Genomic DNA, 25,627 nt, shown 5'->3' with positions numbered 1-25,627 from the left:
TATTGAAGGAGCTGGAGGAAGGAAAGTGAAGCTACCATTGGTACACAGTGGAAGAAGAAGAAGCAGAAGCAGTAATTACCAAGGGGTGCACAGGTTCCTCAAGCAAAGTGGAAGATGGACATGCAAAACCTGCACAGGAAACGGACGTAAAAGTGAAGTAATTATCTGTCACCAATCGAACATGGTAGAAAAAGTTATGGATGTCAATTCAAAAGGAACCGGTCTTATACCTCATTCACAGCAACAAAGTGACAAAGGGTCAGGCCCATGTCGGGAGTCTATGGGTCAACACCTCATCAGCATGACCATCTTGACCAGGGTTGGACACGGGCCAGACGCTGCTCGGCTTTGGGGAACTAGTGTTATCACCAGGAATGAAAATTAATTAAATGCTACTGATGTATAAATGTCATTTAACTGACCCACTAAAAAAAAAAAAAAAAAAAAGACTAAGATAGGGAGAAGGAGAAATAGAAAAGTGCACACGTGAGCGATCAAGAGAGAGGGAGTGAAACTCAAACTTTACTTTTCTTCATGCAGTAGATTGTTCGATGTAATTCTCAGTGTAATTCTCAGGTTTATCAGTGATACTGCAGACTGAAGGCTGCTGACAGTGAGGAGAAGGTGACAGCTGTCTCTTATGAGTGGAGACTCTGCTGTCAGAAAGTGGTATTAGAGTTAGTCCTGGTTTTACAGAGTACACTGTAACAACCTTTTCAGAAATAATTGCTAAAATACGTGCCGCCTCAGTGTCGTTATAAAAGCTATCCTTGCTAGAGCAGTGCTAAAATACTTTTACATTAGATTCAGCATGTGATCAAAGAAACTGCAACAGCTTGATGATGTTTGAAGAATGTATATCAAGTAGTTAATCATAGTGCATATGCGCTTTCTTGGCAAGAGTTTCTTGAGAATATGGATACCATTATATAAAGTTAGCTGAGCTGCCTCTGAAGGTAAAAAATTTGCTGTTGTATTGTTTGTAAAAACAGAATTTGTGCACAGTTTGTGCGGTTTGTAGTGAGTTAGTTTTGATCTATGTATGACTAACTGTATTTCCCAAATTGTGAAACTATTCTTCCAAACACACACACCTTGACTGTCTAACAAAAAGGCTGGGAGAGCAGTGCAGTGCAATCCTCCAGTGGATAACACAGAGGCCAGTGCTAATTAGGCAACAATTTCAATTATACTGAGCTTGATTGAGTTGAGCAGATCAGTGACTTATTTGTGTCAGATTTCACATTAACTCTCTATAATTAGACTCAGACCCAACAGTTTATTTGACCGTTGTCAGGTCTCTGTGGTGTCTGTGCTTGGAGTTCGTGGCACAGAGCAGATGACCCAGAGTGCAATGGGAACGACCTCCAGCATTAATAAAGGGTAATGATGATCGTCCTCCAAGCAGACCCCGTGTCACTTGAATTCTGTCTCGCGGTTTGTAAAAACAACACACACAAAACCACATCCACACATGTTCACACACTGACATTAGAGATTCTATAAATGTGACATTGCTCCAACTGATTACTTGAGTTCCCAGTGGTAATGCCGGAGACAACTTCAATTCATTCATTCATTCCCTTAGTCCCTGAAGCAACTATGAAATGCCTCTGAAGCACGCCACACATTTGACAATGGCAGGCAGTGCATTCAGGCAAATTGAATATTTGTATGTTTTTATAGCCAATGTGAACATGTATGTGTTTGCTCGTGTAAATCTCTCATCCTATTCACCACTGAAGCTGCATGATGAAGGACCAATTTCTGTGGGCTTCAAGACAAACACAAGACAGACACCTAGAAAAGAGACAGACATATCAATATGACTGTTGTAAACAAGAGCACCTGTATTGTGTGTGTGTGTGTGTGTGTGTGTGTGTGTGTGTGTGTGTGTGTGTGTGTGTGTGTGTGTGTGTGTGTGTGTGTTTCTCTCTCACTCTATCTCTCTATCAGTGGTGAATCAGTGGAGTGTTAGGACATCGTTTAAGCTCTCACACAGCATCAATACTGGCTCTATTGATTTTTTTAAACAGTTAATGGAAGCCTTTAGGGCAGGAAAGCTAATTAAAATCATATGCAGGTCAAGCTCATTTAAAGACTCCCCATTAGTTTATGTTGAGCTTAACCGCGCTTGACTGGAAAATCCATCCATCGGGCATCGTAATTGACTGGTGTTTCTAATGGCTTTCCAATGCTCCTGCATCTCAGAGAAACAGAGTCGGTTCCTCTGGCAGATTTCATGCTGCAGCTCTAATAACCCACATACAGAATCATTAAAGATGGCTGCCGCGTGTCCTGTGTCCTCAGAGTATCTTGTCAGTGCCTGGTGATGTGTCTCGTACTCCTGTCTTTGGAGATAAACAATGCACACCCACTCTGCACACTGAGGCGGACATAATTTGTCATGAGTCTTCAGTGATTTTACGGATAAATAAGTCCATGCTTGGGCTGGAGAAGAGTTTCTCAAGGCTAAAGCTTTAGTAGAGGAGTGATGCTAACAATAAGATAACTATTACACATATCAACTCATGTAGATGAATTTTCACTTAGTTCAGGTTTAGGGTTTCTAATTCTGAACCTAAACCTATAGCAGTAATACAAACTGAACACATCATTACATTACATCTGGACAAAACTGATATTGATCATAACGAAGCTATTTCAATGTGACCACCTTTTTATGAATTGCACTAAATAACTTGCATCTAGATAACAAAGGATTACATTCACAATGTGAGCTATAAAACCAGTCAGAGGTTAAATTAATCTAATGAGAAATAATTATCTGATAGCATGATCAGGTGCAAAAATCCAATCAAAAGTTTGCGTCCAACAGCGGCTCTCTTTTCAACACCTCGCAGTTAGGGCTCTAGTTGGAAGAATACATTGTATATATTTTTTCTAGAGATAAAGATATATACATATATATATATATATATATATAAACAAGAAAGATAGCTCAATTAGAAAGAATGTGGCTTTTGTTTGATCGCTCTAGGAGAGTATTTTTGAGTCTGTCTTGACGTGTTATGTGTTCCCTTGTTTGTTTGCACAACTCGTGCGAGTGTGCATTCTGCAGTGCCTTGCGGTGGGAGGTTGATTTGAATCTGTGAGTCAGAGGGAGATTGTATTCAGGCTTTGTTTATTGTTCTCTATCAGGGGCCAATATGCTAACAGCAGATGCCAACCGTCTTGCTGTGTCTTAGTTTGATGCCTCCACTGTGTGACTCTAGCCACAAACCACGCCGCTCTACCGCCACTGTTTTACCAAGCTGGCACAAGCAGAGCAAGAAACCTTGCAACATCGTAGCTTCAGCAGAGTGGTTCATTAGCCAGAGTTAGATCAGATAAAAATCCCCCTGAGATGAATTTTCTCTCACACTGAGGACAGAAGCAGCAGAGGATACGAGCACACTCTGAGTAAAATGGCCATATGAGAGGCTATATTTAATAATATCACCTAATAAGATGTCAGTAGCTTTGGCTTATTGTGTTGCTCGAAAAGCAAGGCTGTATTTTCTACTCCAGCTGCTCCATATTCTCTTTTTAAGATCAAAATGTGCGCACACGCACACACACACACACACATATACATACACACTCATATAAACCCCAACATACACATGTATGCTTACACGCACACCATGCCCTTTGAGCTTGCTGATTATGCAAATATTATTAGCCATTTTCACTCACGCATGATATTACGTTGTACTATTTTCGCTAACATTTCAGACAACCTACCAAATTTTAAATGGCTATTAAGGTATCAGTTATTAAGGAGAAGCCAAGCATTAAAATGCATTTAACGTAAAAGCGTCTGTTGCTGTAAACTAGATGCTGCACAGTGCACTTCACCCTTCTAGTCCTATTTCATCGGTCACCAAGTTTTGATCCAGTTAAACTTACTGACCTGCGTTACTGGCTGCTTGATTAACTGCGCCTAAAAGTCATTTGTAATCACAGTCACTATTAGTTCATCAAGTAAATAACGGCCAACATTTTTGTGAAGTAATATCAGAGTTCTTGTCACTTTCACAAACACATATCCACATTTTGGAGGATAATACCATGCAATACAATACTTTCAAAAAGCCACTTGAGAGGATTTGAATTTGATTTCTATCCTTTTAAAACCACAGCACCATCTGCATTTTATTTAATTTTTTTTTTTTTTTTTGCATACTTACCTCTTTGTAGCTTAACCATCATCCACTGCTCTTTTTCTGTTAAACCCTGTTTAAACGTAGATGAAGGACAGTATCCTTCTGTCACAAAGCTTTTCCTAAACAGTGAAGACTCAACCTGCTCAATACAACACTGTATCCTTCATGTTTGAGAACACCAACAATACTGAGCACTTAATATACTGAGACTTCATTTATTCCCCATATTGAGTGAGGATGGAAATTTGGAGATGTTCTGAAAAGGAAGGAGCAGAGGACACATTAGAATTTAAAAACATGTAAACAGATAAAGCCAACAACAGATGGAGAGTGAATGGTCAAATGGTGACAGGTGCTGAGGAAAAGAGAGAACAAGTAGGAGTGGGATGGCAGGAACAGAGATGTTCACTTTCACCTCCTTATATTAGATTAGTAGCTGTAGGTCTCTCAGCACCTGGCTAATAAGCTCAAACCCCGGACAGCCCACATCTCTCATCTCATCTAACACCTGACCCCTAACCTTAACCTCCCTAACACCCTAACCCACAAACCTTAAGCCCCCAAACTGATCCCTTGTTCTTTTCCCTGTGCACAAAGCTCCCAGGCCCAAACACCCGACCTCAGGTGAGAACTGCAAACAGCTTCCCCAGACACACTGCTGAGGAATAAATGAAAAACAAACTAGTCAGTAGTCAGTGGCATTGTTTCACTTTGAATACACATGAGAAAGGCAGGCCTACATCTAATAGCCACATAATGAGTCAGCTCTGTAACATTAGACAATATAATATATAATAATGACTCTCATGGCAGTTACATCTGCTGACCTCTCTTGGGAACTCAGTGCAATTATTTACACAGCAGAAATTCACAGAGCAAAGCTAATGCAACTCAGTCCAAGAAAAGATAGCTCCCTCAACTTATTTTCAATTTAAACCAGATGATCTTATAGGGGAGTCATGTGAATGCTTTTCACAGTGATTTTGAAATAGAATAATTGAGAGTGAGCATGGATGTGTGATAATTATTGCTGACAAGGTGGGAAGGTGTTGATGTGAGTATTTCATTCACGTTTGTGTGTGTGTGTCTGTGTGTGTGTGTGTGTGTGTGTGTGTGTGTGTGTGTGTGTGTGTGTGTGTGTGTGTGTGTGTGTGTGTGTGTGTGTGTATGCACATGCACACTCGTTGATAGTCACTGGTTCTCCTCATTCTGTATTCAGTGCACATTTTTATCAAACTGAGTGCTCGCTGGGGTCAGCTGGTTCTGTCTAGATCAACAACACTAAGAGTCCACTGCCAGGCTCTGTGAGGCTGTGCTCAGGCTTAATGGCAGCTAAATATTAACATCAGCATGCATTTAACTATGAAGGTTACCATGCTGCGGGTTGGATATGGTCATCTGCTAACACTTGTCAATTGGCACTAACTATCCCTGACACTGATGGAAATGTCATTTACAGGTGTTTGGTGATGAAAGTATTGGCCATTAAAGGAGCAATACGCTGCATTTACTCACATCAAGGTGATGCATTACAATTTAATTCCATGTGATCTATTATTCATGGATGTTGCCAACAGTTGAGAACCAGGGTTTAAATAGGTTTACAGACCTCAGGTAAAACCATCTCATTTACTTCTTAACCTTCAATCACATATACAGTAAATATGCTGTTTTGCTCTTCAGTGATTCTTTAAGTAATAACAACATTTGTATCATTTTAAGACATGAAGTGGAAAGTTATATGTGGATATCTTGCTTATAACTTCATGCACGTTTTTTTGTTGATTCTTCAATTAAACTCTGTTGAAAAGCAGTTAGCAGTACACATTAATTGGAGGGGAATGGTGCATTCATGTGAAAAAGTTTGCTTGTTAATTAAATTCAGTATTACAGCTGATTCTTCTCCATGTGGTGTTAATATCTAACCTCATGAATTTTATTGAATATGCTCAATACTCACTAAAGATGGCTGGAGTAACTGATTCACGTGGCTAGAGTCAAGACACTGAAGCTGACATCTGTATGTTGTGTTTTCACACCAGGGCCGTCTGTGGTTGGGACGCTGAAGAAGGACTGGGCCTCTCCGAACAGCATCGCTCTCTCCTGGCAGCAACCCGAACAGACAGCGCTGCCCATCCTAGACTACGAGATCAAATATTATGAGAAGGTACAGTGACTCCTGCTTATGCTCAGGTCCAGTCTTAAACTGCAGGGCTTTACCAAGGTGTAGACGCATATGTTGGCTGACCAAACTATAATATTTGTTCAGATCAAGGAGGATTTGTAGCAATGAATTCAGCCATGGTTTTGATATTTCAAGAGGAAAACTCGTGCAGGTGTTTAAAATCCTTAGAGGTTTTTCATTCATCATCTCCTCAGACAGATGAATTAATGAATTAACAGATATTTCCAGGTCTTTGTTGTTAAACAGGAAAATTTGGCCGCAGACCAAAACATTTTCATGGCACAGTGATGTAGATTAAACAAGCATAAAATAAAATACTGTTGACCTGGGATTTTCTCCTTCTATCCTGTTACTCATTATGTTGTTTGAATCAAGGGAAGTAGTGAGTCAAAAAGTAAGTTAATGCTTTTGACCTCAGTGTCAGTGGAGATTGTTTGTGCAGCCAAATAAGGACTGTGTCATAAAGGTCTCCAATTTATAATTTTACAGTATAGTTATTGTTCGACAGGTACATTTGTAGATATACTGTACAGTTTCAATACTGATTATCATTTTAAAATTGTTGTTGTTGAGTATAAAAACTGTGTGAGCGGTTCCAAAGCACAAATCCAGTCTGCAGGTACTATCCTCTCTCTGCAGACAATGGTATCTATGCAGTAGGACTACAGTAGTTTGAGCTCTCACTCACTTGTAGACAGTCCTAATTATTGGTTCTGCAATCTGCAGCTGCCATAGTGAAAGAGACGTTAATTACACACATATTGTGAGTCCAAATTGGAGGAAAGATGCAGCGCACCTTCCACGCAGGTAAACGTGGCCGTCAATGACGAGATAATTTTTGGTCAACACATGTTCTGAATTGCTGAGATTATTTTGATCGTCTTCCACTCTCCCCCACAGGAACATGAGCAGCTGAGCTACTCGTCTACTCGCACCAAGGCTCCCAGTGTGATCATCTCAGGTTTAAAACCAGCGACTTGGTACGTCTTCAGTGTTCGTACCCGCACGCCAGCTGGATACAGTTCCTACTCGCCTAAATATGAATACAAAACTACAGGAGACTGTAAGTACCTGAGACCATCTACAGAGCTTGTTTGTGGCGTGGATACATCTGTCTACTGTATGAGTGAATGTGTGTATTTGTACATGTTTTGTGAGCAAATCAACAAGATAAGGAAAATCTTCAAGTATTTTTCTGCTCCTCACCCCTGCAAACATCTAGAATGAGATCAGGACTTTGGTTTGGAGTTAAGATCATTAGGTGTACATTAGGGTAAAGGGCAAAAGAGTAGTTTTGTCTGTGCGATGGTGACTTTTGAAGGTGAAGTATGCAGAAAGCATGTGATGGCAGCAAAGAAAAAAATCCTACTCTTACTGTCAGATTGGGATGAGAATGATGAAAAAGGGTCAGCCATCCATTTTTAGTGCACTTTGCATGAACAGAGCTCTCGCAGTCTAAAATCCATCAACAAACTGATGGGCTGTATCGAGGCCAGTTAAGACCTTTTCTTTTGCATGACAATAATAATTTGTCATTTAAGTTGAGTAAGTGTGGTATACTGTCACACCAAAGTTTCACCTTCAACTTTTGAGTCGGGTGCAAGGGAATTAACAGTGAATGAAATCAATTATATGCCCTAAACATTATTAACATGCATGTCATTGTGTGTGTTTTGCTCATCTTCAAGACAGCCAGTATGAAAGGCACCACAGCAAATAATAAACCTGGATATGAGCCCACAAACAGGAGCACCAACAATATGATTCCAACCAGCAACTTTTTGAAAAGATCCTGGAAAACGTCTCCGTGCAGCCACAAAATCAAACACATCACACCTCCACTGTAGATTTAATCAAAGTAAATAGAGCTCAAATGTGGGTGCTGTCTTCAGCTCACCACAACATCATCTACCTACATTACTGCTGATTCTTTTCCAACCCATACCATAGTCCTTTTGATTTCAGAATGTGTTGTTGTTACACTGCAGACCACTGTGGCTCCACTTTACCGTAGTGTGTATATAATGTATGAAAGTTAATGTGGGACCTGGCGAAGTGCCTGGTTATACAGTTAAAATTGTAGATTGATTTGATATGCAGAAACATGTGCACTATGATGCTGAAGCATAATATTTCACTGTCAAACACATTTTGCAAGAAGCTACCAAATTCACATCATCCTTTACACAGTTCCTATGTTTGTTCATACTGTTTGCTTCCTGATTGGATTTTCAAAGAATGTGAAATATTTGTGATTGCTATGGTTTAAAATATGGAACAACATCAGCACGGTCCCTTCTATTGCATCTTTATTGAAATGCCTTCTTAATGTTTTTACATAATTAGCTGTTTTCAGATTTTGTTTAAAATATTTTCTCTATGCTTGTTGCAGACATATTTTCTGTCCCTTTTAAATTGAATTTAAAATTTCTATGTTTTTAAGGAAACGACTGAACTGTAGTTAAACGTTAAAGTAACATTAGCTTAGCTTAAGCACTTTCAGGGGCAGCTTTTCTATTGCTCAACACCAACTAGTCTGGTGTTGAGCAATCACAAGCTAAGTTAACTATATTTTCAGTACAAACCTGTTTTCCAGTTTGAAAAATATTCAATAATTCAATTCAATTCAATTCAATTCAATTAGTTGTAAAAGAAGATTAGAAGCCCTTGTATATCTAATGTATATATAATAGCACCACCACTTAATTTTATTCATTAACATTTGCTCTCATAGTGTAGGATTTTCTTTGCAGTATCAGTTTCACATGGGTTGCAGTAACAAAACCCTGAAAGGTCAGGATATCCGTAGCAATAGCGATTGAAAATTGAGTACAATCAACAAGGGAGTCTGACAATACAGTCTTGATGCTCAGCGTATTTTGAATCAGTGTTTTTTTTAGTGTGTGTGAGTAGTAGCTTTATTGCAAGCCTACTCATAAAATACAAAGGTCCAGCTGCCCTTTTATGTCAGGTCAGGTATTGTTGAGAGGTGATTTGGCTTCACAGTGGCCCTCTCCCTTCCAAAGCTGCAGAGCTTTGCTTTATCTGTGGATCAGACGCTGCTTGGCCAAGCCTTTGTACTGCCTGGCCTTTTATCTGAAAGAGAAAGCAGATTTGGCCCCTGTCGCTCTCTCCCCCTCTGTCAGTCTGTCTGTCCGCCTGTCAGTCAGTCTCATGCGTTCATTTTTCCATCCGTCTGTGTATCTGTCCGTCACTTCTTCCTCTCTTTCTCTCTCTCTCTCTCTCTCTCTCTCTCCTGTTTGTCTTTATCTCTCCTCTGTCATTCATTTCCTCATCCCTCACTTTGCATTCCTCATCCTGTCCTCTGCCACCCTTCTCTCTCTCTCCACACACACACACACACACAGACACACACATACAAGTCCAGCACATCTGCTTAGTTAGTGATGTGTGTGAATGTGTGAAGCTGATGGCAGGGAGAAATGTCTTGTGTGATCTGGCCACCGCCACTTTCACTCTCCCTCCTGCTGAGTGATCTGTAATTACTTCTATCCAGCCAAACACACACTCACACATCCACACACGCACATCTCCCCCGCACACATACTGTACAGTATAAACCCACATGAGCCTCATTCATTGGGCCAGCGACCACGCAGCCTGATCTTCAATTCATATTCATTAAGCACAAAATATTATAGAAATAAGCTTGGTAATAGCAATCATCTTTCAATTATCTGGGATTCGTTAGCCTTGTGACAAGACACAGAAAAGGGAAAATCATGAATATCAAATGGGACCAATTTAACCAAATGATCATGGACTAAATCACAATTTCATGAATGAATAATATTAATTAAACAGAAGCAGGCATATGAATCATTCCAGTACGAAAGCTGACGGAGGGTTTTTTGCATGACAAAGAGCTGATCAAACATCTTTCTGTGATATCTGCCTATCAAGAGAGCGCACATGGTCTGTGTCTGGTGCACCGCTGGAGAGGAATGTTTAAAATGATGCTGAATGAAAAATTTTCTCTTTCTTCTCATCTCATTTCCCTCTTTTTCTTTCTTCACCACTTTTATCAACCTTATACCTGCTCTTTACATTCAACTTCTCGTACTTTCCATTGCACCCTCTGGTCTCTCTTCTTCTTTGCCTTTTCCATACCCCCGCATCTTCCTCCTGTCATCCCAATTTCTTTCCGACCATCGCCGATTTCTCCGCCACCATCAGCATCGGACATGGCTTCTGATCAAGGCCAGGTGTTGGTCATCGTCACAGCAGCGGTTGGTGGCTTTACCCTCCTCGTCATCCTCACCCTCTTCCTCCTCATCACTGGAAGGTAAGATGACTTCACTTCCATTTGCGCACCATGAATATTTCACTGTATGGTTTGAACTGATCTACCATCTTGCCAATATATTAAGCTGAAACTTAACTTTAAAAATCAGCCAGTCAGTGATGCCAACTGTGGGTTGAGTTTTTCTGTGATGTCCCATGATGGCCTAAAATGAGGCTTCTACATCCTGACAAGAACAGAGAGAAATACTGAACACTGGCAGCTCGATTAAAAAAAAAAAAAAAATGTTCCAACCTCAGTCAGTTTTATTCATTTCACACTTTGACAGACTTTGCTGTGTTTTTTACTCATGATAAATAAATTATACAAATATCTGAGTGACACCCCATGTGTCATTTTTGAGGGAATGGACAAATAATGACCTTATAATGACCTTTTCTCATTTTATTTGAAGGACCACTATAATACATCCAGCCATACATTTTTAAATATATGGCTGATTAGACCTCTCCAGCACAGCGTGGGTATACATAGCAGTTTTCTTTCACTCGCTCTCTTAGTTGCACCTGTCAGGGCAGAGCAATTTCTAAGTCTTAGCAGTCTGAGGTGTTTTGTTAACCTAAGGTAATTTTCTGTCTTAGCTCAGCCACCTTTAACCAGGGAAGAGGTCTAATCAGCCAGAATAACTCCATAACCTTTGTGGGTGTGCTGGGCCTTAATTGGTCTGAATGTCCCCGAGATGTCAGGGAAGTTCAACTAAATACACTTTGTGTGAATAAGACCAACTCAAAATATGGATAGAACGAGACTCAGGCGACATAGTTATAAAAATGAGGAGCATTTCACTTCTTGTGAAAGTCAACTTTGACCAACTTCAGAAGCAAATAACTTCTTCTCCTTGGCTTGCTCCACTTGCCTCAAATGATCTGTCGCCTCTACACCTGTGTTTTTCCTGCTGAGTCAATCGTTACAGATATTTCAGTGAAAAAAAGCCATTTTGTTTGGTGCAACAACTTCATGTTCCTTCCAAAAACTCCTCCAACCTAGATGAGTATATACTGTAGGTTGCTTGCCCCTAACCTCGGATACGACCCAAAAGGGAGACAGGCATACCAGACCTTCATTAGGCACAAAAACTATTTGGTTAGGTTTAAAAAAAAGATTGTACTTTGGGTTAATATAAGTACTTGCTTAAGGTTAGAGGACCTTCGTTGTTACAATAACAAAAATCTGGTTAAGGTTGTGGTAAGGTCATGGATGAAAGAAATACTGTTGATTATCATTTTCACACAACAACCAGCGCTCTCCTGTGTGAAACTGCTGCTTTTGTCACCCCAACCTCCTCCTAAGATGGTCACTCTTTATTTATATTTATCATCTGACTTCCTCCTTTTGCTACCACCATAATTACTACGGCTGCTAGAGGTCGCCTAATAATAACACGTAACTGTGGGTCATACTAGGGGGCTTGTTTTTTTTCCACGAGGACAGTCTCATTCCTTCCTGCATCGACCGTATAAGCTTCATACTCCTTGGCTGGGTGTTCATTATTTCCTCTAGGGCATTGGTACAAACCCTTCCACTACAGAAGACTCTATTACATTTTGCTTCAACAATTGCCTTTGGACTCAGGACATCATTAATAGCTAGAGATGGGAAGTGTGTTGAGGAAATGTAGCCTGGTATGAGGTTTGCACAGGTGTCATATTTGGATCTCTGAACTCATAGAAATGTTGAGAGCATAAATGAGTGTGTATGAAAGTTTTAGTGTTACATTTAGACTCAAAATAATTCATCATTTTACCCTGAACAAGCCACAAGTACACAGACACAATGTTTATGTATAATGGAGGAGGTGGACACACATTAACAGAAATATTCAGAGACTCAAAGCAAGATAGATTAGCATAAATTGAAAGATTCAAAGCAAGAGTCTGCCCTGACACTGAAGACACACACTCAAAACACATGCCCACATAGACCCGCGCGCACACACACAAGCACACACACACACACACAGCCTGTCTGTTTTTGTGTTCCTAGATGTGTGTGTAGGTGTTTGACTCTTCAAGAAAGAAATCAACAACATGGGGGCAAGAAAGAGATTAGACTTTGCTTTAGAAGTGTGCAGTTTGAAAACTAAATAATTTGACATTTCACCATGAAGATACTGAATAGAAACTAAATGGAGTTGCTCACAAGCACAAACAGAAATATTCAGCACCACAAATCCATGGACTGTTTCACAGAATACACATCCTGTTCTTTTAGCAATTTACAATGTCATGTTAAAATGTAGAGAATAACGCAACTATCATCACTATGATAACCTGTTCAGACAATAATATAAATGTATGGTTGAATTCAGCAACAGAATGGACTCTGCGCACAGTGCTGATGCTTCAGGTTTTTCTCTTTTGGTGACATATATGGTAAAACACAATATTTTGAAAATATGTTCATAGTATGTGTCCTTTCATCCCTAGATCTTTGAAAGGACATTTTGAAAATTGTATTTGGGTTCATAGAATCATTTGTCATTTTGGCAAGTACCAAAGGTAGAAAACACACTCAAGAGGTATAGCCTTGTTAAAGATGAAGTGGGAGACAAGCTCCATAGCTGCGTGCGATAGTCTGAAAACTCCAGTCAGTCAAGCCCAGACACTTTCAATATCTCTTTTTCAGATGCTAACATTCTTAATCTTAATATTTTATACACTCTAATACAAGTAAGACTCACATTATTGTGATTATTACAGACAGCACAGTGTCTGTGGTAGAAATATCTTTCATTCAATGTTTTCTCAGTCACATCAACACAGTTGAAGGACACATTTTGCATTTTGTTTCTCCATCAGCTCCACGAGGAAGTGGACACATTATTATCAAACAGTCAAGCCAGTGTGAAGCAGAGTTTGCCCGTCGTGTTGGGTGCACTCCACATATTAGCAGTCAACTGAGATCTTTATGCATTTGAGGGAGTATTGCAGATATGATTAGTGTGCTTGATTGCACATTCTGCTGAGTTTACTAGGGTACATGTGATTTGCAAAGGTCAGATTTGCATAAAAATTCTCTCTCTCTCTCTCTCTCTCTCTCTCTCTCTCTCTCTCTCTCTCTCTCTCTGAAAACATGTGCAAACATTGCAGGTGTATTTAAAAGCAATGATCTTTATTTGACAGAAATAATGCATGTCAGAGAGTGTGATGATAGATTATAGAAAAGATTGTGATAAAGCGAACACCAAAACTGACTGATATCCTAAAAATATGGATCCATTTGCCATTTGCTAGAGAACAAACCTAAAAATGAAGAAGAATGAGGCTCAACAAAACATATAGGAAGACATGTCAATCAAGCCTGGTTTGGACACATCCTTACAGTCCTGATATAACAAAATGAATGAAAACGTGTGTTGGGTTTACAGTTTCTTTGCTTGTTTTTTTCAGATTAGGTGAAAACCAGACACTGTATGTGAACACTCAATATTTACAACAACTAGGTAACATGATGAAACTCCATGTTTGAATGGGACTTGACACCTAGAGGAAGACTTGCCCTTAGCAGAAGAGTGGTCTAAAAGCTTGTGTGGAACTAAAGCTGTTTACATACCGCTGAGAGCTTTGGGTTAGGGTTTGATACGCAGTTTTAAATTATGTTGTTTTAAGTTTAATCTAAAGGACTATGGAATGAGTAGCCTTCAGTAATGGATGCATGCTGGTACACTTGATATTTATTGACTGTTATTTCCTAAAGCCCTGGTTATATTTACATACATTTAACGTGATGTCATAGGATTACGATTAAATAGCTTTTTGCGAGTCATTTAGCGCCATGCAGTCCCTTGTGTCATTTAACACAATTTTGGCTGGGATTAGGGAAAGTGTAAGGGGGAGTTTTAGAGGTTAGTCAGTAGAGAAATGCAAAAAAAAAATGCATTGTGATAACACACAAAATGGCTTAAGGTAATTGTTGTGTTATCCATATGCCATTTGGTGAGACAAGATTACACAGCAAAATAAATAGAGCTTTTTCATGACATACTACACAGTAGGACTGACTAGCGCTCGTTCCCAGCTGGTTAGCATGTTAGCTCTTAGTTCACCCACTAACCCTACGAGTGTTCCCTATGTCTGCAAGCTTCTATCACCTCTGTGTCTTATGTAGTAAAAATCAGTGGATCACCTGGTTTCAGCAAGAGTGACAACACAACAGATATATTTGAATTAATAAGAAATTATAAAAGTTTGTCACAAGTGGATTTCAACTGTGGCCTAAGCAAAAAAATTTTTTTAAATGTTACATTCAGCATTTCAACATAATCATTTTCTTTATTAACTTTATGCAGTCACTGGTTTATCCCCATCCCCATCCCCACTAGAATAAGAATGATACAATCCTAGGTGCTGGTTGCAGAAAGCGCAAATTAAATGAACACAGCACTAACTTGCATTTTCATAAATGTGACCCCCCGTTCCTCTGGTGGCAACATTTAGCGCCCGTTAGAGAAACTGCAGCTTAAAACTTGCATTTTCATTTCAGATATCAACTCTGCTGGTTGCCATGGAATTTCATTTTCACAACTGACCTGCACAGATCACTGATGTATCAGACGAGGTGCACCATTTCACAGTGAAAGCCTTTATTGTTGGCAAGATTGTTATGTCGAAGGAATTTTAAGTCCATCAACTTTACAAAAAAGGAAAAAAAAAAAAAAAACTGGCAGCTGTAGTTTTATAGCAGGGATTTATGATGTGATCTCAGTATGTGTAGGAGGGTCTCTGTTCCTAATTTTTTTATTAAAAACTCATACACACACCAGGTGCAAGAGCTAAAGCAAGCTCTTCAGTCTTTTTGCGTGCTAGCACGAGAGGGACCGTTTTCTACCTGAATCAAGCTAAAAGCAGTCGTAGCAGTAGTTGGAGTGTTTTTTGACTTTATCAAAGTCTGTCATATCTGCAATCCCTCTGCCCTGTGTGGGAGGGACTTTCACTCTCTTTCAGTTTGAAAAAGCTGCAAATGTACTTGAGCTGCCGGAGAAAGATTAGAGCTTTCTGTGACATACTTCTCATAGGTTGTACAACACAAGTGAGGATATAAGAGGAGCTGCTGTACGAGGAGTTTTAACACCTGGCTGCCCTAAAAGCTTCCGAAATTTACATCTGTTTGCATTTGCTTGTGCTGAATTTGAAGAGTGAAAACTTCTACAGGAGCAAAGCTGCCACGATTGTGCAGGTGTAGCTTAGCTGAAGTTGAGTTTTACTGTATATGTACTCTTTATCCTTGAATTGTCTGTCAGTCACTGCAACTCTTTTGTATCATTTTTTTCTTATTTCTTTAATCTCATCTTTCTTTTGTGCCCTGTGTAGCGTCTGTAGCAGAGATGTGTCATTGAGAGCTGACTGTGAGGGGGGTTAGGGCAAGAGAGGAGTGGTTTGCATTACACCGATGCTTTGATTAGGGCTGTGGGCGAGGTTGTTTTACTGAGGTGTGTGGGTTTGAAAAGTATTTGTGAATATGTGTGTGAATATGCACAGAAACAATGCTCAGCAGCCCAGAGAGCAGTGAAAGAAGCCAAGGTCTTTGTGTGTGATAAATGTCTTTGTGTGTGTCTGTGTGTGCGGGCTCTTTTCAGCATGAAAGCCAGTGAGACAGAGGGATAGGCGGATAAAGGGGATCAGAGGATAGGACTGGAAAAGACTGATAAAGGCACATGCCACCATTTCTTTAATGAACAGCTTGACCCCATCAGCACAGGTCAACAGTAGCTTTCCAAATCCCCTTCTTGTCCTCTCTGCCAGTGTTACTCGCCATGTTATCTGCTCTGTCTATCAGTGTCCAGGATCCCACAGACTTCACCTAGCCGAAGCCCCAGTCTTGCAACCTGTGGCTCACAGCCCTCTGACACCTGCTCTAATCTGGCAACCTGGATTATGTTAAATCTTCAAAAAGAAGGAGGCTCACATGTGATCACATGAACCCGTACACACTCATAGCAAGCAAGCATTTACAGACACACTGTCTCCACTAGTACATTTTGGTATTGCTCCTGGTGATGAACTCACAGATTTCCTGATCTTGCAGTTTTAGGCTCTTTGGATGTTTAGAGGCTTATACATCATGCAGTAGCATTATGGAGGCGTCTGATCCGTCTCAAATTCATTCTGCAGCAGGACACCGAGCCCAAACACACACAGACATCAAGAACTGTCTTCAGCAACAAGAAGAACAAAGAGTCTGCAACAGATGTTATGGCCTCTTCAGAGCCCTGACTTTTTATCCAATATGAATATGCACTCACTGAACACTTTGTATACCTGCTTATTCATGCTATTGTCAGCCAATCATGTGGCAGCAGTGCAGTGCATAAATATGCAGATACAGGTCAGGAGCTTCAGTTAATGTTCACATCAGACAACATCAGAATGAGGAAAAAATGTGATCTCAGTGACATGATTGTTGGTGCCAGAGAGGCTGGTTTGAGTATTTCTGAAACTGCTGAGAGGCTGGTGGCCAGACTGGTTGGATCTGACAGAGAGGCTGCGGCTAATGCAGATAACCACTCTTTATAACTGTGGTGAGCGGTACGACATCTCAGAATGCACAACACCTTGAACCTTGAAGTGAATGGACTACAGCAGCAGCCAAGAATAGATATCTGAGGCTGCAGTGGGCTAAGCCACACAAAACATAACCAGATCTGATTAATCTGGAGTTCTCGTATGGTAGTGGGGTCAGAACTTGGTGTCAATAGCATGGATCCATGGACCCAACCTGTCTTGTGTCAACAGTCCAGGCTGGTGGTGGTGGTCTATGGTCATGAATTTACCATCTTCTAATGGCTACTTCCAGCATGAAAATGCACCATGTCGCAAAGTAAAAGTGGTCTCGACTGATTTCATGAACATGACAATGAGTTTAGTGAACTTCACTGACCTCCCCAGTCATCACGTCTGAATCCATATCACACAAAATCATTATGATTCAGTGCTGCAGGTTTATCCACTGAAATTATTAGCCTGCAAATTGTTTTGTTTGTTTGTTTGTATTTTTTGATCCAACTTTACAATTTCTTCGATCTCGTGTTGTGTTTCAGTGAACTGTTTGTGTTGTGTAGATTAGACTGCGACAGACAGATTTCAGTGGTGGAACAGTGAGTGCACAGAGTAGAAAATGGGCCTCTCTTATTTTTTTGTTATATAATACACTAAAGCTGTGAGCAATACGAGTGTGATCCTTAAGTGACAGAAACAGGTTTCCACAAAACTGTGAAGCTGTTCCTTCACATTTTGTGATTGTTGTTGTTTTTAAGGAAAAGGCCAGATTGGAAATATGGCATTTCGTTGGTTATATTTTTTGTTTAGAAATGACTTATATGTTTTATCATTCAGAGAGTATGTCATCTTTGCACTATATATCATATATATGTATTTCATGCGAGGAATGTGTTGTGTAATATACGGCACATCCTTAGGCACATTAGTTGGAGCTTATGTTTAGTAGTGGTGGCTGTATATGGTCTTGTGGCAGTGACAGTTTTGTCTTCATTCTTTTAAGACGTCTGTGTGTATTCTCCTAAATATTAATCAGAATATTGGGAGTTGGGGGGTGTAGGGGATGTAGAGTGGTGCATGAAGCTAAATTGTTTTGAATTGTAATCCATAATTCAGTATTGAAAATAATGGTTAATAGTAACAATTGATGCTTTAGTAGTAATATTTATATTTTACACTCAAACCAGAACCAAACTAGCAATAAATATGTCAATATCATCATGTCCTGTGGGACCAAGCTGCAAACCTCTGTCCCTCAGCTCCACTGGCTCTCCAGGAGGGAGATAGCATCACTCATCCAGACCACAGTGGTGTGGGGGCCCAGGGCTGGGGGAGAGGCGCACTTGTCTGCAGCAGTGACAGTGAGGAGAGGATTCTCCTGAAGTGACAGTGTGACTATGTGAGATCTCTGTTTCTGTCTCTGCTCTGGCACTGTTGGGGGTTTGGGTCAAGTCTCTGGGCTCTGCTCTTCTACTTGCTGCCACTCTTTTAAAGTCCCTTTCAGACATGCTCTTTATTGCGTGCTGTAAATGTGTTGGTAATTTAACACGTCAGTCTTGTGTTAGAATAAATGCCGGCTTTTCTTGTCCATAAAAGTCAGGACAGCGGCCTGTCTAGGAAGCACTTTACATTTCTGTCACGCGTCCAACACAGCTAAAGTTTGAATTAAACACTGTCAAGTTGACGGAAAGGCTACAGAAGCAAGAGGCATAAATACACAGAGGTATAGAAAATGTATTTTTTTCTCATTCTTAAGAGCACTGTAGTGAATTTATAACTTCATTATCATCTCTTATGTGTGCAACATCAGTTTAACAACGAAAAACCTGTGAATGAGCTACTTTTAAGTTGTTGAGGAGTTTTTTGTTTTTAATCCAATACCAGCATTATTATATGAAAAAAAACTATGTAGAGCGTATGAGTAAACAGGGATTCACAAAAAAAATAGAGCCTTGAGTTGTGTCATTTTTAACTGTGCGTGGTCGCTGTGGGACTGTATGAAACAGGTCTCATAATTCTATATTCTATCTAATAAATTATGAAATATGAGAAAATGTATTAGGGGATCCTCTGGGGAGAAGTGGGAGCGAGCATCCCTCGTGCACGCGGTCATTAATTAAGCCCTCTACTGCAAAATAAATTTTAAAATTCATCAGTGATACCTCCTGAGTCAGAACCGAGAGCACCTGTCTACCTTCATCATTATTTTCCATCTCGCTGCTCCTCTCCAGCGGTGCCACCTCTATCTCTCAGATACCAGGCACCACATACTTTGCGAGCAACGCAGGTTCATTTGTTAACAGTCCTCCATTACTAAACATTTAGGTGATGCTGAATCATGTTTGAACATTAGGCCAGATGTTTGACTTTTAATGGGTGAGTTCACCAAAATTATACATAATGAAAAATACATCTCACTTTAACCATAACTGATATCTGACCATGCAGAGTGTTTGCATTTATTTCATTACAAATGTTGGTGAGGTTCAGAGCCTTTGAGAATGCACTAGTACTGCAGCAGGGTTTTCAAAGGCAAACACACTGAAAGCTGATTGAGTTGTAACCTTGTATTAGTCCTTGTCCAACTGTGAAAAACTGTAAATCAGTATGGAAGAATTACAATTTTGGGTTTTTCTTTTCTTTAAGTTGTGCCTTACTTTTCATGATAAAGTTCTAGTGTCACCATGATGAGACTACAGTATATCAGGTAGGAAAACTGAAAATGAGAGACCACGGGTCAAAATTGTAATTAATTTTCTACTTTAATGACTCAAATTTTTGTCATAGCTTGATGCTTTAAATTATTTGAAAAAGAACAGCGACTGTAGAGAAGGAAATTATTTTTGCCTGTTACCAAGATGCTCATGAAAGTTCTGACAGGGGATTTAATCTGAGATGACAAACTCATACATGTCACTGACTTCCATATGGTCCACTGGGTTATTACACTACTGCTGCTTTACTGCAGCACTGTTATACTGAAGATGTAACTCTCTCACTCACATACAAGAGGGACATAATATTAGTTTTTCACCTTTTATCACAGCAACAACCATAATGATGGCAGATGAGAAAAGTTCACATGGATTTCTTTTGGAAAGGTCATATGAGTCATGTAATGACTTATTTTGTTATTAATGTATGTGGACTTGTTGTTTTTTGGTTTCTGCTGCTATTGCTCCGTGTGTCAGTATTTATCTGTGTCTAGTTGGGTTTCTATTCAAGTTCCTCCTACTTTTTTACATATTCTGTTGAATCGTAAGTAAGTAAATAAGTAAGTGAACTGCATTAAATACAACTAAACACCATCAGTAGTGATTATATTATAGATGCAACACTCACCAGTTGAGGTACTTTTTGACTACAGTATTTTGATTGGGCAGTAATGTGTTTGAGCTGTGTGTCAAGACCATGTCCATACACTGTACTTTGCCATGATTGTGATTCTGGAAGGTTATATTTTGTGTTTTCTCCTTTTTTGATTTCAGAGTAGCATCCAAGCATTTGGATAAATTCCTCTGTGGTCTTTTGCAGATGCTGTCGTCTAATCTCACAGCTTTTCAGACTTTCTTGGCAGACAGGCTTTTTATCAGTCATTGGCTGTCTCCCGGTCTCTCGGTGCCCAGATAAACTCTCACACAAACACACACTCGCACACACAGGGGGGAGTTTCTGCATTAGTGCATGCTACTGTACCTCCCTTCTGTAGTTGCGTGTTGGTGTTTCATTCTCTGAGTGTCTGTTGCTTTAAGTTACATGAACTCATTGACCCAGAGCTTTTGACCTGTTTTGTCAAGAATTTTGAGTGTGCGTGTGTGTGTGTGTCTGCACACATGTACTGTATCTCTGTTTTATAATTTGTTTAGCTCCAGGAAAGACTCAAGGCCAGGATGTCACTGCCTGTGAATATTTTTCTTCAAATGAGAAGTTCCAATCAGTAAACCTTATGAAATGGTTCTGTTTTATTCTGTTCCAGTTGTTAATAGTATAGGCAGTAGTTTTATCTGTTTTACCGGAAAATTTCACTTTCATGAAGTGTGTTTCTATGAAAACGGATGGTAACTTTAATAGACCAGCTAGCCTCTGAGAAATGACTGAACCACTTTTTCTTTCTACGCTGAACATCCGGTTCATTTCTGGCTCATTTTTTGCTCTAAAATCATCTCTCAGAAACTCCCCGTGGCACCACATATATGAACCTTTGAGTCAGTTCATTTAAGCTCCGGGTGCCACTATTCAAGCGTCAAACCAGCACTTTTTGAGTGTGAGTTTGTTAAAACGGCACATATAATCTGCAAATAGGTATGTGCAAAAGTGTCAAAAGAAACACAAATATAAGTCGCTATAAGTTCTCCTGACACATCTTTTATTTTCACCTTTAACTGCAAAAACCTATGACACACATGCATGCACACACACACCTGCCTTTCTGTAGAAACCGTAATTCCAGGCAATATTACTGCATGTTTTTTAACTCTGTCATTTGTTTTGCAGGTGTCAGTGGTACTTCAAGGCCAAGATGACCTCGGAGGAGAAAAGAAGGACCAGTTATCAGAATGGACATGGTGAGTCAGATTAGTCTCCCTCTCTTTTCTCTATTGTTCTGGGTGTTTTGTTTAGATTTTCTCTCAATGGTTTTGGTATTTTCACAAGTTTCGCGTTGCAAAAAGATTGAGTCAAGGATAATCAATTTCCATATTTATGATAATGATGGTTGGGGAAGTCTGTTCAGTCTAATTTTAATGGAATTTCAAATCTGTTTGGAACACTACATAACATTAGTGTTGAACATTACTTTTGCCAGAACGCCGAACCATTTGTCGAGAACGTGCCAGGTTTTCTTTTCTGTGGTTTGTTTTTGCCAGTAAACAAGGCCGAGACGAGAAGAGAGCGATTCTGTTAGCCACAGTTAGCAGCTAACAGGATAGCCACCTGCTTTTCTGTTTGCATTCAACGTAGTGTGCTGTACGAATCATTTCCCATGTGTTTCTGTGCCTATGCATATTTGAGTTCTGCACAGGAATGACAAACCCCGCCACAAGCTTTTACAGAATGCAAATATATTGACTTGCTAGTGAGAAAAGAAGTCACAGAGAAATCAACAGAGTAAAATTCTGTAAACTGCCATGCTTCTTCATCTTTCTGTCTACCGCTCCTTCCGTTCTACATGAGTAGTTTTTTGGGAGTTTTTTTTTTGTTTTTTGTTTGCTTGTTTTTTTCTTGTTCCCTGAGCTGTTTGCTTTTGCACTCTTGTAAATTTTTTGTCTCTTTTGCCTGTTGTTTTGTCTCGTAATACCCAACTTCTCATTCCTGACATGGAAAAACAAATTCAAATGAGAGCTGTTAGGTGAAAAAAATAAAAAAAAGTGTGTGGAACGACGAACGTTGAGGCGAGGCAATGGAAAAGAAACAGAAAGGAAAGAGAAATGAGGATGAGGGAAACCAGGTAGAGAGGCAGAGGAAGAGAGAGCAGGACAATGAGAAATGAGGTATGTTTTAAGAGGACAGTTGGATCGAGGCTAGAGAGTCAGAAACACATAGGAGACGGTAAGAGAATCCGCTTTTGGAAGTAGCTTACAAGCTGCCACATAGTTCGCTGGAATTTAAGATACGGAAACATGCACATTATAAATGAGTGTGCATGTTTAACCTTAAAGTATTGGTGTTGAAAACCGCCCTGCCTCCTGTGCCCTGTCGCACATCTCAGCGCTGAGTGTGGTGTTGAGCAGAAGCTTTGAGAGGAGAACAGGGTCCTCTGGGTTTCGCTGGTGCTGGTTCATGCATCAGAGAGAACTGATTGTTGTTTTCTATACCGCATCGATCCCTGAAATAGAAACACAGCTTCTGTCTAACCCCACCCCCACCCCCACTGGGAGGTCAGGTGTCAGCACAGGATCAGCAGCAGCCTGTTAAAGACCCACAGACTTGCTCATAGACACTTCAGCAGGTGGAGGCTTGCTGTAGAAGGGGCTAAAAGGGGGGTCCCCGCTTAAAAGTCTGGCTTTGCTTTTGCAGCAAAAGACGGGGGGGGGCTAGTAGTGTGTCTGTTGGTGTATGTGTGTGAGTCTCAGAGTGGGGTAACACTTGCTCACTGCGGTCTAAAGGGTGATCACATCACTTTGTATTGTTTTATGTAATGTCCCGTGACCCACTGTTCATACAATAGAAAAAAAAAAAAAAAACAATATGAGAAGAAACGCATTAAATAGTTTTTCAGCTGTAAACATCTAAGGACCACAGTTTTTTTTCTTCATGTTTTTGGGGGGAGAGTTTTATAGTCCCAAATGTTTTTTTATCTGATGTGTCCCCACAGTCCTCTTAGATGAGCTCAAGTACCTCTTCACTGTCGCCCATTATGTTCCAAATATGATCATTTATTTTAAACTGGATGTTATGTAACACCATTAATTATATAGAGGTTGAAATTGTTCAGAAACTGACTTCTCTGCTCGCTCAATTACTTGTTTTCATGCCCTCTCAATAACAACACAACTTGCTAAGGTGGTACAGCATAATTAGGTGTGTAGGAGGTGTGTCCTGTGAAGTTGGCTTATCGTAGCTGGTAGTTTAATGTTTATTGTGACTAAATATACTAAAGATTAGCCTCAGATTTGCAGATTTGTAATCCAATGTGTTCCTTATAAATCAAAATATGTCATGGGTCTTTTTTAATAACATCATGAATTCTACGATCTTTCCGTATACACCCCTGTAAATGTCAGAATTGCCTCTTGGGGTTCAAGTACCCCTGGTTGGGCAGTATTATGGCAACAGCAGTAGCTGTAATAGAAATACATCGTAACAGTAGAAGCAGTAAAAGTTTTTTTGGCAGTAGCAGTAAAATGTTTCATATATTGTTTTAATGTGAATTTAAAATTGATGTGAGTCTAAAAAAATCATCATCTGAGTTAAACTAATTTTCTCTCTCTATGTTCACAGTCCCTTTCCCAGGAATAAAGACCTATGTAGACCCTGATACATATGAGGACCCCACTCAGGCCGTCCACGAGTTCACCAAGGAGATCGACCCATCCAGGATCCGCATCGAGAGGGTGATCGGAGCCGGTATACACACACACTCAGGCCTGCACACACAGTTACTTTCTCATCCACTTATGTCTCACTGATTCGTGCCATTCACCTGTGGGTAGAAGAGGATCCTTTCATGTTGGTTAGAATAACAATAACTTCAAATGTGCCATAAGAGATGGTCTATTTTCATTCCACTCATATAATTGCTGTGAACCCCCCTCTACTCCATTGTACACACTAAAGAGGACGCATTTTTCCATTTCCCAGTGTCTCACTGTCATTTTCTCTGCACAGACTGCAGGAATATTAAAGCTTTAACAGCTTTAGAGAACAAAAGAAAGTGTAAGAATAGATTCTGTGCTTTTTTTAGAAGGTGAAATGGAGAGTTTTATTGAGTTAGACCAATCAGAAAGAGGCAATAATGCTGGATTTTAGATGAGAACTACAACACTGCCCCCAGGTGGCATACTGTGCTGTCACATGGTGATGGTGTGGAGTTTTGTGATTGACTGTGTGTGTGTGTGTGTGTGTGTGTGTGTCTGTGTGTGTGTGTGTGTGTCTGTGTGTGTGTGTGTGTGTCTGTGTGTGTGTGTGTGTGTGTGTGTGTGTGTGTACACTCCAGGGGAGTTTGGTGAGGTGTGCAGTGGTCGCCTGAGAACACCGGGGAAGAAGGAGATTGCCGTGGCGATAAAGACACTGAAGGGAGGCTATGTGGAGCGTCAGAGGCGGGACTTCTTGCGTGAGGCATCAATCATGGGCCAGTTTGACCACCCCAACATCATCAGGTTGGAAGGCGTGGTCACCAAAAGTAAGAGGGACTATGGGAGATGTGGCTTAACTGACTTGACAAGGTCATTTTTTCATTTATTTGACCTTTTAGTACATGAAATGCATGTGGCAATTATTGGTGCTGATGATGAACAAGTATTTAGAGATGTAGCTCTAAAGCTGTGCTGATACAGCCAGACAAACCTATTCATCACGACTCAAGTGAGTGCTAAATACAAAATATTTTTCCCCATAGTTCTGTTATTAACATCAAGAACAGCCGCTGTCACTTCTTAACATTTTCGTGCAGTCTCTGCCAAATCTGAGTGTGAATTAACTTGTGTACCATAACTACACTGCCTGTCAAAGCAACTCTACTGCTTTTTCTGTATATTCCTGTCATATGTGTCTTGCATTTTCCCATGTAGGACTCCATTAAAATAATTGTGTTACGTAAACATTGTGTGTGTGTGTGTGTGTGTGTGTGTGTGTGTGTGTGTGTGTGTGTGTGTGTGTGTGTGTGTATGTGTGTACGCATATGTGTGTTTATATTGTGTGTAAGTGGCCAGCATGCATGTTTGTTTAAGTTCAAATGCCCTGTTTTTGTGCAGGAATACGCATTACCTGCACAAGGTGAGTGAGTGTATGAGTGTGT

The 25,627-nt window shown here is 40.1% G+C and overlaps 1 protein-coding gene across 1 annotated transcript in view; it reads left to right on the top strand.

The window, feature by feature from the left end:
* The window catches only part of epha6 (EPH receptor A6), a 117,270-nt gene that overhangs the window by 79,383 nt on the left and 12,260 nt on the right, over positions 1 to 25,627 (top strand). The window contains exons 4-9 of the mRNA XM_022740292.1: positions 6,212 to 6,336; positions 7,255 to 7,417; positions 10,552 to 10,660; positions 21,667 to 21,737; positions 24,112 to 24,237; positions 24,827 to 25,012. Of these exons, the coding sequence (XP_022596013.1) occupies positions 6,212 to 6,336; positions 7,255 to 7,417; positions 10,552 to 10,660; positions 21,667 to 21,737; positions 24,112 to 24,237; positions 24,827 to 25,012 (780 nt within the window). The remainder of the gene's footprint in view (positions 1 to 6,211; positions 6,337 to 7,254; positions 7,418 to 10,551; positions 10,661 to 21,666; positions 21,738 to 24,111; positions 24,238 to 24,826; positions 25,013 to 25,627) is intronic.

Source organism: Seriola dumerili, unplaced genomic scaffold (assembly GCF_002260705.1).
Source record: "Seriola dumerili isolate Sdu_G_001 unplaced genomic scaffold, Sdu_1.0 BDQW01000052.1, whole genome shotgun sequence".
In the NCBI taxonomy this organism is placed as follows: domain Eukaryota; kingdom Metazoa; phylum Chordata; class Actinopteri; order Carangiformes; family Carangidae; genus Seriola; species Seriola dumerili.
The sequence above is the reverse complement of the archived record's forward strand: the minus strand, read 5'-3'. Positions and strand labels throughout refer to the sequence as shown.